This window comes from Hyalella azteca, unplaced genomic scaffold (assembly GCF_000764305.2).
Source record: "Hyalella azteca isolate HAZT.00-mixed unplaced genomic scaffold, Hazt_2.0.2 contig9153, whole genome shotgun sequence".
Lineage (NCBI taxonomy): Eukaryota > Metazoa > Arthropoda > Malacostraca > Amphipoda > Hyalellidae > Hyalella > Hyalella azteca.
Window position 1 is genome coordinate 376,302 of NW_025939230.1, and position 16,034 is coordinate 392,335.

The 16,034-nt window shown below is 36.7% G+C and overlaps 2 protein-coding genes across 2 annotated transcripts; one reads left to right on the forward strand and one right to left on the reverse strand.

Moving 5' to 3' along the window:
• Nucleotides 1–4,283: 4,283 nt before the first annotated feature.
• LOC108671044 (trypsin-1-like) lies at nucleotides 4,284–5,646 on the reverse strand. Its single transcript, XM_018158527.2, has 2 exons — nucleotides 5,643–5,646; nucleotides 4,284–4,903 (listed from the first exon to the last, which is right to left on the reverse strand). Exons 1-2 carry the CDS (start codon nucleotides 5,644–5,646, stop codon nucleotides 4,530–4,532), a joined length of 378 nt encoding a protein of 125 aa, XP_018014016.1. The 3' UTR covers nucleotides 4,284–4,529.
• A 4,361-nt stretch (nucleotides 5,647–10,007) lies between these two features.
• On the forward strand, nucleotides 10,008–10,656 carry LOC125177541 (trypsin-1-like). The gene is made up of 2 exons (XM_047881935.1): nucleotides 10,008–10,091; nucleotides 10,328–10,656. The coding sequence occupies exons 1-2, from the start codon at nucleotides 10,049–10,051 to the stop codon at nucleotides 10,654–10,656; spliced, it is 372 nt and encodes a 123-aa protein (XP_047737891.1). The 5' UTR covers nucleotides 10,008–10,048.
• The last annotated feature ends 5,378 nt before the right edge of the window (nucleotides 10,657–16,034 follow it).

Below are 16,034 nucleotides of genomic sequence, written 5' to 3' on the forward strand. Positions count from 1 at the left end.
CGGAGCCTCGTGGCGAAGCTCATCTATCATTGATTCTTCACTAGTAAACACAAGATCTAGAATATTTGGGGTCTGTTTACCCCTAAAATGGGTTGGCTTGGTGATGTTCTGGATTAAAAATGAGTCTCGTACAGACTCCAAGAACAGGGATGCTGGGTGATTCTCATCTCTTGGAGAAGATTCATCTGCCCAGTCTATTTCTGGATGGTTAAAGTCACCAACGATCAACGTATGCGACCTGCTGAATGACATGCTCGGTAAAAGGCTGTTTAGTACTTTATTGTTATCAGAGGTGCTGTTAGGTGATCTGTAAATGACCCCTATGAGAAGGCTATCTTTGCCTTTTAGAGTAAGTTCACACCACACTGATTCTCTAGCTGTCTCTTATACACATCTAGATGTGTATAAGAGACAGCCATAAGAGGTTCTAACCCACAGAGCTACACCTCTACTGCACTGCTCTTCATTTAAGTTATGAAAACAATCAAAACCTGGCAGCTGAAATTCAACAGGTACAATTTTCCCCCGTGATTTTTAGGAAGTGTTTCTGTAATACAATACTGTAATGTCTCATATTTTAGGGTTGATAATGCCTGCAGTATGAAAATGCCAGATTTATTTGGGAAAGGCTTTAATGAACATCTACGACAAGGAAATATTCATTGTTGTCCATTTGGCTTCTGCAAATGAAAAATTAAATTTTTAGTACTAAAGTGGTGGATGCTTTGTGTGAAGCATTACAACAATTACGTACTATCGCTCTCGGAAACGACAAATGAAAATGTTTTAAATTTAAATTGTTGATGCAAAACATCGAATCTCAGTCACTAGAAAGACAAATATATTTTTAAAACGTGTTGAAGGAAGAATTGAAAGTTAATATGAGCTATCTTTAGCGTTTATAGGAATGTTCTTGTTACATGGGGACATCTGGCACTCAAATGCACATATAGGATGAAACGTTTAGAGATTGAACCAGTCGTAAATGAGAAGCCTCGATATATATACTATTTACTTTCACCTCTCGTGTCATATACCTTCTGTACTCGGGCTCTCCACTAGGGCCATTTGCTTTCACCTCTCGTGTCATATGATCTAGAACCTCTTACACGCGGGCTCTTCTCTGCGTTTTGTTGTGGCTAGAACCCGCATCACTCGCTTCTAGCTGCTAATGCGTAGCAGCTAGAAACGCGCTGCGCCTGAAGCTGGGCGAGAGGCCGATGAATATTTCCGACAATTCACTTTTCGGTGTCTCGTTGCGCTTACTAGTCTCGGCAGTCGCGTCTGTTCCACTGTGAACTTTGTTGAGGTTAGGACCTGAGACGGTCACAGGTGTTATTTATTTCTCAAGATACTAGAACTGGTGACGGGATTTATGGATCCAACGTTTTCGGTATGGGATGTTGATGCCTCATTGTTATGAAAATTCATTAGTTCAAAAACTGATTATTAAGATTGTTTCCAAAATGTTTTCGATGCATATATGGTGAATTTACTCTGCGTAGTCGTTAATAGTCGTGAAATTGTCAACAAAAAATGAGTAATAATTGAGAAAAAGTAAATCATTTGCCATTCTGCAGCGAAATTTTTCTTGAATGCCTACTCAGTCAATCAGGTCTTGATCGATCGACAGAGATTGATGTGGTTCGATCAAGAATATTGATGCATAATTCCTGCTCGATCGACGAAGGCAAACCCCCATTTGGATGGGGACTGTAAGGAGGCAATGTCGCGAGGCGCACCACCGATTAAAGAGGAGCATTCTATGCCGATTCAGTGCAGATCTTCAAAGTTTCTGCATCCGATAATTTGTTCCCAGAAGAAGTCGAATAATCTGCATCGAACGATGTCGAATCTACAGTAGTTGAAGCCGAATCTGCATTAATCGATGTCGAATCATCATTGATCTACGTCGAATCTACATTAATCGATGTCTAACCCATATTAATTTTTTTCAAATGCCCGGCAGTTGAGTTTGAACGTTTGTCGACTACGTGACAACAAATTTTAAAAACATTTTTTCTTTCTCTCTCCGAGATTACCGACACGTTACTCTTTACTATGACAAAACAGATTACAGTCTTAGCTATTGAACATTCACATCGTATATACGCTTGCGATATCAATTACAAACTAACAAATTCAATTACTAATGATGCAGAGAAGTTACAAGTAATTCACCACTAAAGGCTCTTACCGCATAAACATCGACGGCAGCTCCGAGATTCGAACGCGGGAATTTCGCGTCCGAGTTGACGCCTCAGTGCCCTTGCCCACCATGGCACCTTACCATTCTGAGCTCTATCAACTACATACTGTAACTGCAAAACGAATGGCTTGCAATCGTCAGGTAAATCGAGGAATAGCATCATTTGTGGTGGAACTGTTTAAAGATTATTCATTTATATTTATTTTCGAGGAATGAACGCAGTTTCTATTCATTCGAAAAAAAGAATTTTACTCGTATTGGATTGGGTAAAAATGTTCGTGATCAATACCGTTCAATAAAGGAAACACACAGGCGCTGTTTCTCTTGCCACTTTTTATCATTTTCGGGTAAGCTAAATGCCGTTACTTCCGTATTTCCTCAATTTATCTACAAGCTAGTTCTCTAGTTTATATAAATTTTAATATTAATTTTATAATAGAGCTGATCAATTTGTATCACAATTTATTTAAAAATTGAGGAAAATTTGTCATGATTCATGGAACACGCTACAAGAGCTGTATGAAAATGTTTTGAATATGAACTATGAAGAAGTTTATGATGGGATCTTTTTAAATATCGCTAAGTTATCAAGCAGTTTCTTCAAAATTAAGGTTTCTTTTCTATCATTTAACAAGATGCATGTGAAAAAACGTTTTCTTTACACTGCATCACATTAATGTATTTTTCTATTTGGTTGAATAGTCATTCCAACGAGTTTGTGCATGAATTTTTCGGTTTGCCGTGTAAAGTTGCCCACACTCATATCCTTCGATCTGTAACGATAAACACACAGTCGATATTTCGCCATGCATCTGCATAGATTGTTTAGGGAAATTCGACTTCCAAATCTCCGAGTGGTCGGATCTTCCGCGACATGCAGTAAACCACACTGATCGACATCGTTGCACACATTGGCGATTGACTGGGATATACTAGGAAGTATTCTATAAGATTTACGTAAATCAACGGTTATTGCTATCTGACGGTCGGAAACACCTTATTTTCTGAATATAATGTAGATAGTTCTAAGCTCGATCCCAAAATTAAACCCGTGATCATGGATAGTTTCAATTTATCTGACATTGATTCTATACGAATTTAAATGTCAAAATTCAACGACTTATATAATTACTGCGGTCTCTTGAAATTGTGAAATATTTTGACTCATTTATCTATAAAGGTGCGCAAATGAATTTAGGGAAGCCATGTGACGGATTATTTAGGGAAGCCAATGGATTATTCCCAATATTTCAATAATTTCTGCTCATTTCATGAAAGTTGTAGTTAATATTGAAGCCACAGAGAAGCAGCATTTTTCCGTTGTTCACATTGCAACGAAATTAACAAAGCTAAATTGCTCCATCAGAATTCGTTTAATAAGAATTTCAAGTATTAAAATGTTGAAAAGTTGTTAAAAAATGCATTAAATCAACCGTACATAAATTGAGACCCACGATTGTTGTTAATTGGAATCATTTTATGTCACACAGCACTTCCAAAAAAATGCATCGGAAAGTATTCAATATTGCATTAGTAACTCCCAGTGCGTCGGTAAATTTTCAAAGAATTGATAGCTGCAAGTAAAATCTTTAATTCGTTTGTTCCAATGTACCTATTAGTTATGTGGAAGTATAAAATGCTTCTTACATAATGACTGTTATAAATCAATTATGGGTTATGATTTTGAAAGTACTATCGCAGAAAATTATGATAAATCTTGAATATTTTCCACTTATTACATGAATATTATTTACACTATTACCTGCCTAAATTCCTCATTTCACGAAAGAAGATACCTTCTAACCTATGATTCGAGTTGCTTGATTCAAGAAAGTATTTTTCTTTCCATCCAAGGCACATATAAAAGAAATTTACCGTTGCATCTAAGTTTTGTCTCTCGATTCATGCAACCTAATGAGGAAAATTTTTGGAATACGAATTACGAGAACATTTTTATCAACCGCCACAGCAGAAACTCATTTCATTCACTCATGTTCTTATTTACGTCTTCGGGATCATCATTTGCAGCATGTCACTGGGTTGATTTAGTCAGAGAGTAAAGAATACACTCATAAAATGCAGCTAAATTTTACTAGTCATCTTTATAAACCACAAATCAATACATTAATCCAAAGAAAGTTAGATTTAAGCGGGTAATAGCCATCAACTGTCCATTTACTCGTCTTTATTTCGGAAGTACATGTCAATGAGTAAAATTTAGAGCAACACAGTTTTTAGGAGCAGGAAATCTAATCTAACTAATAAAGATTTTTAGTCATTTGATTAAAATGTTTTCTTAGAAAATTAAATTATCTGGCTATTAAGCGGCGTTAGCAAGGATCCAGTCCACAAAGTAGGATACCTCAGTGTAAACACCAGGATATCCAGCTTCGGCGCATCCTCTTCCCCACGAGACAATGCCGCAGAAGAATTCACCGCAGGTCATGGGGCCACCAGAGTCACCCTGACAGGAATCCTTGCCAGCTTCTCCAGCGCAGATCATGGAATCAATTATTGCTAGTGTTCCGTAACTGGCGCGGCAGTTGTCGTCACTGACAATTGGAACTGTCACCTTCTGGAGTGTGGCGGGGCTAACGCCGCCTTCCGTGAGAGTGCCCCAACCTGTCACCTGAGCCACTGCGCCGGAGAAGCTGGCAAGGATTCCTGTCAGGGTGACTCTGGTGGCCCCATGACCTGCGGTGAATTCTTCTGCGGCATTGTCTCATGGGGAAGAGGATGCGCCGAAGCAGGATATCCTGGTGTTTACACTGAGGTATCCTACTTTGTGGACTGGATCCTTGCTAACGCCGCTTAATAGCCGGATAATTAAATTGTCTAAGAAAACATTTGAACACTTGACCAAGAATCATTATTAATTATATTAGATTTCCTGCTCCTGAAATCTGTGTTGCTATAAATCTTTCTTATTGACATGAACATCCGAAATACAGACGAGTAGATTGACAGTAGATGGTTATTACCCGTCAAATCTAACTTTCTTCGGATTGATGCTTTGATTACTGTTTTATATAGATGACTAGTAAAAATTTGCCGCATTTATTGAGTGTATTTTTTACTCTCTGACTAAATCAACCCATTCACATGCTGCAAGTGAAGATCCCGACTACACAATAAATAACATGAGTGAATGAAATGAGTTTCTGCTTTGGCGGATGACAAAAATTTTTTCGTAATTCGTATTCCAAAAATTTTTCTCATTAGGTTGCAAGAATCGAGAGACAAAACTTAGATGCAACGGTAAATTTCAATTATAGATGCCTTGGATAGAAAGCAAATTACTTTCTTGAATCAAGCAACTCAAATCAAAGTTATCAAAGTTAGAAGGCATCTTCTTTCATGAAACGAGGAATGAAGGCAGGTTATATTATAAATTATTATTCATGTAGTCAGCGAAAAAACTAAATATCCAAACCCATAATTTATTTATAAAGTTCATATGCTGCATTAATCATTTACTACTTCCACATAACTAATAGGTACATTGGAGCAAACGAATTGAAGACTTTATTTGCAGCTTTTAATTCTTTGAAAAATTCCGGCGTACTTGAAGTTATTAATGCAATATTGAAAATTTGCCGATGAATTTTGTCGGAAGTGCTGTGTAACATAAATTGATTCCAATAAAGAACAATCATGGGTCTCAAGTTATGTATGGGTGATTTAATGAATTTTTAAACAACTTTTCGACATTTTAACGCTCGAAATTCGACATTTTAACGCTAGAATATTTTCTCAGGTCATCAAGAAAAATTTCGCTGCAAAATAACAAAAGATGTACTTATTCTCAAATAATATTCATTTTTGGCAGACCTTTTCACGACTATTTACGACTACGCTGAGTAAATTCGCCAAATATATATCTAAAACATTTTGGAGACAATCTCAATCGTCAGTTTTTGAACTGAAGAATCTTCATAACAATGAGGCATCATCAACATTCCATGCTAAAAACTTTGGATCCATAAATCCCATCACCAGTTATAGTATGTCAAGAAATAAATAACACAAGTGAGTGTCAAAGGTCCTAACCTCAACAAAGTGCTCAATGGAACAGACGCGACTGCCGAGTCCAGTAACCGCAACGAGACGCCGAGAAGTGAATTGTCGAGGATGTTCATCAGCCTCTTGCCCAGACGTGACGCAGCTAGAAGCGAGTGATGCGGGTTCTAGCCACAACAAAACGCAGAGAAGAGCCCGCGTAGAAGACGGTTCCAGATCATGTAACCCGAGAGATTAAAGCAAATGGCACGTGAGAAGAGCCTGAGTGCAGAAGGTTCCAGATCATAGGACACGAGAGGTGAAAGCAAATGCTATATATGTCGAGGCTTCTCATTTACGACTCGTTCAATCTTTAATCGTTTCATCCAATAGACGCATTTGAGTGCCAGATGCTCCTGTGTTACAAGAACATTCCTATAACTGCTTACGATCGCTCATGTTAACTTTCAGTTCTTCCGGCAGCACGTTTACAAAATATTTCCCTTCCTAGTGACTGAGATTCGGTAAGTTTTGTAGCAACAATTTAAAACATTTTTATTCGTCGTTTCCGATGACGATTGTACCTAATACAAATCTAATCATTTGCAATATTGTTGTTGTGCTCCACACAAAGCATCCATTAATTTATCGTTAGAAATTTAATTTTTTCATTTACAGAAGCAAAATGGACAACAATGAATATTTCCTTGTCGGTAAATGATCATCAAAGCCTTTCCCAAATAAATCTGGCATTTTCATACTGCAGGCATTATCAATCCTAAAATATGAGGTAAAAATCGACTGAGCTTTTGAAGCATATAACGGGGGAGTTGCTCATCAGTTGCTTATCTCTAAATATTAAAAAATATTTAATCATTTCAGTTAAATATTCATATATTTAACTGAAAATATTGAAATATTTAAATCTCTGTTGCTTCTCTATTAAATATCAAAAACAACTGTCATGAGAAGAATATCGTGATAAATTTCACTTATTTCAATGAATTTTAATGAATAAAAATTACCTCTTGATGAGCTTTAGATAAAATATTTTCCATTGGTACATACCTAAATGAATCAAAAGCTAATAGTCTAAACTTGATCTCAAAATTATCCCTATAAATATTACTTTCAAAATATAATTCACAGTAATTTCAAAAGCTTCATCTACAGTAATCGAAAAAATTTTTATTTAGCTGCAAAAAAATTTTTATCTGGGCTAAAACAGTTATTCACAAATAACTTAATAACGCAAACACTTAGCAAAACGTAAATCCGTACACTTCATCCCAGTGAAACTGTTGACCGGCGGTAGAGAACACGGACCAATATCTGCCATACTTAGCGAGAAACCCGCTATGGGCCCATGACCCGCAGTGGGCTCGCTGCTCCATGTTACCCTATATCAACCGTTTGCGGGAAAATGATGATCGATATAGGCATAGAATATTGTTGTTTAAATTTACCCACAAAATCAATTTCGTTACAATTGAAGCGATCCGTACCTGCAGAGGGTTATGTATTTTTCCAGCTCAGCAGAAACATGTTCAAAATTGCCAGGGAATTTATATTGAAAAGAATGTCAAAGAATATTGTCTATTTGTTTTAAGTGGATGAAATTGATGCGCATTTACATTCACTCCAAGGAAACTTGCACAGCGGATGTAAATTTTAGAATTTTCAATTAATTAGCAAAATAACTACTATTTCGGAGAATAATTAATGGTTGGACTGTCAACTTTTCATTTGCGCGTAAAAATATCAAAAAATATAAAAAATATCATTTGCGTGAAAAATATCATATATCATGGTCAGAAGTATTGAGATCACTTGATTGCTTGAATCTCAAGTTTATCAAGAATTCAAAAGCAAGGAAACAGCCAAAAAATTCTCCATTTCTTAAGAATGAAAACGTTTCGGAGTCAAGCTCCATCGTCAGTTCAAAACCTAAAACAAAAGTACAGACAATTAGCGAACGAAATTCACATTGAAGACCTTGAAATATAAATCGCCAAATGAAAACAAATACGAATGAAGTAAATATTAGCAGACAAACCTATCTATTTACCATTTCAAGGGGATATGAACTGTAGGTGGCATTTAAACTATGCTTTTGTTTAAAAATATACGGGGACTCTGAAATTCGCAGATCAGAAACACCGGTTGTGGAGGCTAAAATTTTAAAATCACTATCGGACACCCGGGGCGTTAATTGCACTGCTCGGCATCAACACGCATAGCTGAATGAGGGGGATGCGCAAGCAGGTTTCCTTTTCTAAAACTCCTTCCTTGGTGCTCCGCCAGCCTGGTATGAAGATTGCGAGATGTCATACCGAAATACGCAGATGTGCACTGCGACAACTATATTAATTAACTGGGGACGATCGCATAGGAACATGGAGTGTACATTCATACTTGAAAAACGAACCGATTTTAAAATTATTCACCAGCAATACATGGAAATTTACATTTGAGAGGTATTTAGCGAACAAACCATTCAACTCCTTAGACATAGACTCCGAAACAGGACCGAAGTAAGAAAATTAACAATAATTTGCATTCGCATTGCCACGTTCGGGAACAACCACAGAATATTTCTTAAATAAAAATTTCCTGATTTGAGCATATACAAATTGCGACGGAAACCCATTGAGTTAAAACGTACTGCGTAAAAATTCAAATTCGGAGGGCACAGTATGGAAGGTAGAGCAAATACGAAAGCTAAGGTTTATCAACATTTGAATTCAATTTAATTTGAAACGAAAAGAACATAAGCTGAAAAAGCTGGTGCTTAAGCCGGTAAACGTCGATTTTCGGAAACAGAAAACGGCCATTTGATTTTGTAACATTGCAATCAAGAAAAGAAAAACTATTGTTGGATTCAAGCTCCATGGTAAATTTTATAGACTTGTGTTTGAGATTCAGATAATCAAAGAAAAAGGCCTACACGAGAGGGATGCTTGAAAATTAAAAAAGTGCCATCGATGTATCGGTTATGGAATAGTGGCTTAAAATCAAGAGGACAATTGGCCAGCCATGTAGCCTCATGCAAACACATGAAAATTTTAGCAAAAGTAGGGCCGAGAGGAAGGCCCATGCCCAAACCATGAATTTTTCTATAAAATTTGCCAGCAAATAAAAAAAATGAGTTTAAAACAAATAATTCAAGGAGAGATTTAAAAAAGTTGCGTTTCAAAACTTATCCCGGTGCCCGATAGTGATTTTAGAATTTTAGCCTCCACAACCGGTGTTTCTTATCTGCGAATTTTACAGTCCCCGTATATTTTTAAACAAACGCCTAGTTTAAATGCCGCCTATAGTTCTTATCCCCTTGTAATTGTAAATAGACATATGTTTGTCTGCTAATATTACTTCATTCTTATAGGACTTAATTCAACAATTTATGTTTTAAGATATTCAATGTGAATTTAGTTTGCCAATTGTTCATACTTTTGTTTTAGGTTTTGAACTGGCGATGGAGCTGGACGGTGAAAAATTTTCATTCATAAGAAATGGTGAATTTTTTGGCTGCTTTCTTTGCTTTTAAATTATTGATAAACTAATGATCAGATTTATGGAACTTATAGAAGCCATGGAAAATGTCGCTAACGTATAATTCAGTAATTTTATTTATTAAAGACCAATGTGGATTATACGTTTTTAAATCAAATTAGTGGATTATATGCTAGCGACATTTTCCACGGCTTCTTCAAGTTCCATAAATCTGATCATGAGACTTTGGAGTTTCCTGCGGCACACATGCTAATTTTTCCCACGCAGTCACTATAAAACGTCACAGAATTTCTAGCACAGTACCTCTGTCGACAGCACTGGATCATCATGAAGGCTTCCATCCTCTTTATGCTGGTGGCTTCTGCCCTTGGTGAGTGAAGCAGCTCTGAGAAACAGCTGCCTTAGAAATAAACAAATTAATGAACTGAAATAAATAAATTATGATAATCAAGTGTGTAGGATGTTGACAAGATGGTACCAAATAATACATATAATATTTTAAATATTTAAAAATTCATTACCGCTCAAGTTTTATATTTTGTGGCTTTTCCGTTTTTAATTGCTTAACTTCACCTATCCATTAAACAGTAACTGATATTTCCGCAGCCGCTCCATCAACCATCCCTCGCTTCAGGAGAGGCCACCTCAGGATTGTTGGAGGCACGGAAACCACTCCGGGTGAGATCCCCTTCCAGGTGAGCTTCCAGGACACTTCCTTCGGCAACAACTTCCACTTCTGCGGGGCTTCTGTCTACACACCTGACACTATGATCTGCGCGGGGCACTGCGTCCACGGGGACAACTACGATAATCCTGAAAATTTGAGGGTATGCGGCATTGTCTCATGGGGAAAAGGATGCGCCGAAGCTGGACATCCTGGTGTTTACACTGAGGTATCCTACTTTGTGGACTGGATCCTTGCTAACGCCGCTTAATAGCCAGTTAATTTGATTTACTAAGAAAACATTTTAACACTTGACTAAGAATCATTATCAATTAGATTAAATTTCCTGCTCCTGAAAACTGCTTTGCTATAAATCTTCCTTATTGACATGAACTTTCGAAATAAAGACGCGTAGATGGAGTGGGACAGTAGATGGTTATTACCCATTTAAATCTAACTTACTTCGGATTGATGTATCGATTAAAGTGTTTTATATGGATGACTAGTAAAAGTTTGCAGCATTTATTGAGTATATTTTTTACTCTCTGACCAAATCAACCCATTCACATGCTGCAAATGAAGATCCCGACGACTTAAAAAAAGAAGAATATGAGTGAATGAAATGAGTTTATGCTTTGGTGGATGACAAAAATGTTCTCGTAATTCGTATTCCAAAGTTTTCCTCATTGGGTTGCTAGAATCGAGAGACAAAACTCAGATGCAACGGTAAATTTCAATTATAGATGCCATGGATAAAAAACAAATTACTTTCTTGAATCAAGCAAGTCAAATCAAAGTTAGAAGGCATCTCCTTTCATGAAACGAGGAATGAAGGCAGGTAATATTATAAATGATTATTCATATAGTCAGCGAAAAATCTAAATATCCAAACCCATAATTTATTCATATAATTCACTCTGCATTAATCATTTACTACTTCCACATAAATAATAAGTACTTTGGAGCAAACGAATTAAAGACTTTGTTTGCAACTCCTAATACTCTGAAAAATTTTCGGTGTACCGGACGTTATTAAAGCAATATTCAAAATTTGCTGATGAATTTTGCCTAAATTTCTGTGTAACATCAATTTATTCCAATAAAGAACAATCATGGGTCTCAAGTTATGTATGGGTGATTTAATGAATTTTTTAACAACTCTTCCACAATTTAACACTCAAAATTTTTGTTAAACGAATTCTGTTGAAGTAATTTACTCCTGTTATATGATTTTCGTAGCAATCTAATCATCTGAAAAAAGCTGGTTATTTGTGGTTTCAATATTAAATCTGTAAACTACTGTCATGAAATCAGCAGAAATGAGGGAAATTGGTGGGAATAATCCATTTCTTATCGTCACTGAGCTTCACTAAATTAATTTTCGCACCTATTTAGAGAAACGAGTAAAAATATTTCACCATTTCACCATTTTTTCTAGAGACCACGGTTATTATATTAGTCATTGAATTTTGGCATTTAAATTCGGCTAGAATCAATTTCGTATAAATTGAAACTATTGAGGATCGAGTTATGAACTGTCTACATTATATTTAAAAGATAAGGTGTATCCGACCGTCATATCGCAATAACCATTGGTTTTACGTAAATATTATAGAATATTTTCTCAGGTCATCAAGAAAAATTTCGCTGCAAAATAGCAAAATATGTACTTATTCTCATATAATATTCATTTTTTGGCAGACCTTTTCACGACTATTTACGACTACGCGGAGTAAATTCACCAAATATATATCTAAAACATTTTGGAGACAATCTCAATCATCAGTTTTTGAACTGATGAATCTTCATAACAATGAGGCATCAACATTCCATGCCAAAAACTTTGGATCCATAAATCCCATCGCCAGTTATAGTATGCAAGAAATAAATAAAACAAGTGAGTGTCAAAGGTCCTAACCTCAACAAAGTGCTCAATGGAACATACGTGACTGCCGAGTCTACTAACCGCAACGAGACGCCGAGAAGTGAATTGTCGGGGATGTTCATCGGCCTCTTGCCCAGACGTGACGCAGCTATAGTAGCAGCTAGAATCGAGTGATACGGGGTCTAGCCACAACAAAACGTAGAGAAGAGCCCGCGTAGAAGACTGTTCCAGATCATATAACCCGTGAGATTAAAGCAAATGGCACGTGAAAAGAGCCTGAGTGCAGAAGGTTCCAGATCATAGGACACGAGAGTTGAAAGCAAATGCTATATATGTCAAGGCTTCTCATTTACGACTCGTTCAATCTTCAAACGTTTCATCCTATAGACGCATTTGAGTTCCAGATGCTCCCGTGTTACAAGATGCTGGTGTTACATTTGAGTGCCAGATGCTCCCGTGTTACAAATCATACTCCCGTGTTACAAGAACATTACTAAAACTGCTTACGATCGCTCATGTTAACTTTCAGTTCTTCCAGCAGCACGTTTACAAATTATTTCTCCAACTAGTGACTGAGATTCGTTAAGTTTTGCAGCAACAATTTCAAACATTTTTGATCATCGTTTCCGATAGCGATTGTACCTAATACAAATTTAATCATTTGCAATATTGTTGTTATGCTCCACACAAAGCATCCACTGCTTAATCGTTAGAAATTTAATTTTTTCATTTGCAGAAGCAAAATGGACAACAATGAATGTTTCCTTGTCGGTAGATGGTCATCAAACCCTTTCCCAAATAAATCTGGCACTTTCATACTGCAGGCATTATCAATCCTAAAATATGAGGTAGAAGTCGACTGAGCTTTTGACGCAAATAACGGGGGAGTTGCTCCTCAGTTGCTTCTCTCTAAATATTAAAAAATATTTAATCAGTTCAGTTAAATATTCATATATTTAACTGAAAATATTGAAATATTTAAATCTCTGTTTCTTCTCTATTAAATATCAAAAACAACTGTCATGAGAAGAATATCATGATAAATTTCACTTATTTCAATGAATTTTAATGAATAAAAATTACCTCTTTGTGATGAACCAGCCTCTAACCACCAATCGCCGGTAACCTCACTTAGCGATTCGCATTGACCATAGTTGTCTCACCCACCAATTACCGGAAGCTGAATAGGTTAGCAGCTACCCAATTGGCTACGAAGCAATGCTTAAGGCGTGACGGGATTTTATAACAAATGCAAGTTCAAGGTTTATTAACTAAGAAGTTTAACAAATAGCCTACTACGGAGCTAAGTCGCGGAGGAGAGAGAGAGCGAGCTAACTGAGGGACAAAGCTCTTGATCCTAGAAGAGAAATGAGCATAGTAAGTGCACTGTTAATTAATACGCCTAATGACTACCCTAGCAACGGCTTTACATGACGCCAGATTAATTATTTACAATATAAGCCACCTATAAGTAAACACACACAAAGGCACAGGAACATTAACACGAAACACGGTAACGCATAACACAGTAACGGTATTCAACAGTAACGCAAAATAAGGCTCACCTAGGCGATGATCAGGTAATCCCCTGTAAGCGAGGCACCAACACGCAAGCCGGAATTGACACAGCTACTATTACCAGCCTCGGCCTACATCAGCACCGGTATACTTAATCTCTACGGTCTGAATGCAAGTAGGGAATTTGCAGCCAATATACAATATCACACTCTTGATGAGCTTTAGATAAAATATTTTCCATTGGTACATACCTAAATGAATCCAGATATATCAACCGTTTGCGGGAAAATGATGATCGATATAGGCATAGAATATTGTTGTTTAAATTTACCCACAAAAGCAATTTCGTTACAATTGAAGCGATCCGTACCTGAGGGTTATGTAATTTTCTTCCATCTCAGTAGAAATATGTTCAAAATGGACAGGGAATTTACATTGAAAAGAGTGTCAAAGAATATTGCCTATTTGTTTCAAGTGGATGAAATTGATGCACATTTACATTCACTCCAAGGAAAATTGCACAGCGGATGTGAATTTTAGAATTTTCAATTAATTAGCAAAATAATTACTATTTCGGAGAATAATTAATGGTTCGACTGTCAACTTTACATTTGCGTGTAAAAATATAAAAAAATATAAAAAAATATCATTTGCATGAAAAAATATCATACATCATGGTCAGAAGTATTGAGATCACTTGATTGCTTAAATCTCAAGTTTAACAAGAATTTAAAAGCAAGGAAAACAGCCAAAAAATTTTCCATTTCTTAAGAATGAAAACGTTTCGGAGTCCAGCTCCATCGTCAGTTCAAAACCTAAAATAAAAGTACAGACAATTAGCGAACGAAATTCACATTGAATAGCTTGAAATATATAACGCCAAATGAAAACAAATACGAATGAAGTAAATATTATCAGACAAACCTATCTATTTACCATTTCATGGGGATATGAACTGTAGGTGGCATTCAAACTATGCAAATATACAGGGACTCTGAAATTCGCAGATCAGAAACACCGGTTGTTTTGGCTAAAATTTTAAAAACACTATCGGACACCCGGGGCGTTGCACTGCTCGGCATCAACACGCATAGCTGAATGAGGGGGATGCGCAAGCAAGTTTCCTTTTCTAAAACTCCTTCCTTGGTGCTCCGCCAGCCTGGTATGAAGATTGCGAGATGTCATACCGAAATACGCCGATGTGCACTACGAAAACTATTATACGACGTCGTAACTATACGCCAGCTTTCGTATTTGCTCTACCTTCCATACTGTGCCCTCTGAATTTGGATTTTTACGCAGTACGTTTTAATTCAATGGGTTTCCGTCGCAATTTGTATATGCTCAAATTAAGAAATTTTTATCTGAGAAATATTCTATGGTTGCTCCCGAACGTGGCAGTGCGAATGCAAATTATTGTTAATTTTCTTACCTCGGTCCCGTTTCGGAGTCTATGTCTAAGGAGTTGAATGGTTTGTTCTCTAAACACCTCTCAAATGTAAATTTCCATGTATTGCTGGTGAATAATTGTAAAATCAGTTCGTTTTTCAAGTATAAAGATACACTCCATGTTCCTTTGCGATCGTCCCCTGTTAATAAATATAGTTGTCGCAGTGCACATCTGCGTATTTCGGTATGACATCTCACAATCTTCATACCAGGCTGGCAGAGCACCAAGGAAGGAGTTTTGAAAAAGGAAACCTGCTTGCGCATCCCCCTCATTCAGCTATGCGTGTTCATGCCGAGCAGTGCAACGCCCCGGGTATCCGACAGTGATTTTAAAATTTTAGCCTCCACAACCGGTGTTTCTAATCTGCCAATTTTAGAGCTCCTGTATATTTTAAACAAAAACATAGTTTGAATGCCGCCTACAGTTAACATCCCCTTGAAATTGTAAATAGATAGGTTTGTCTGCTAACATTGACTTCACTCGTATTTGTTTTCATTTGACGATATATATTTCGAGATCTTCAATGTGAATTTCGTTCGCTAATTGTTTGTACTTTTTTATGCTTTGAACTGACGATGGAGCCGGACTCCGAAAAGTTTTCATTCTTAAGAACTGGTGAATTTTTTGGCTGTTTTCCTTGCTTATAAATTCTTAATAAACTGGCAATTTAAGCAATCAAGTGATCTCAATACTTCTGACCATGTGACTTTGGAGTTTCCTGCAGCACACGTGCTAATTTTTCCCACACAGTCACTATAAAGCGTGACAGAATTTCAAGCATAAAGCTTCAGTCGAC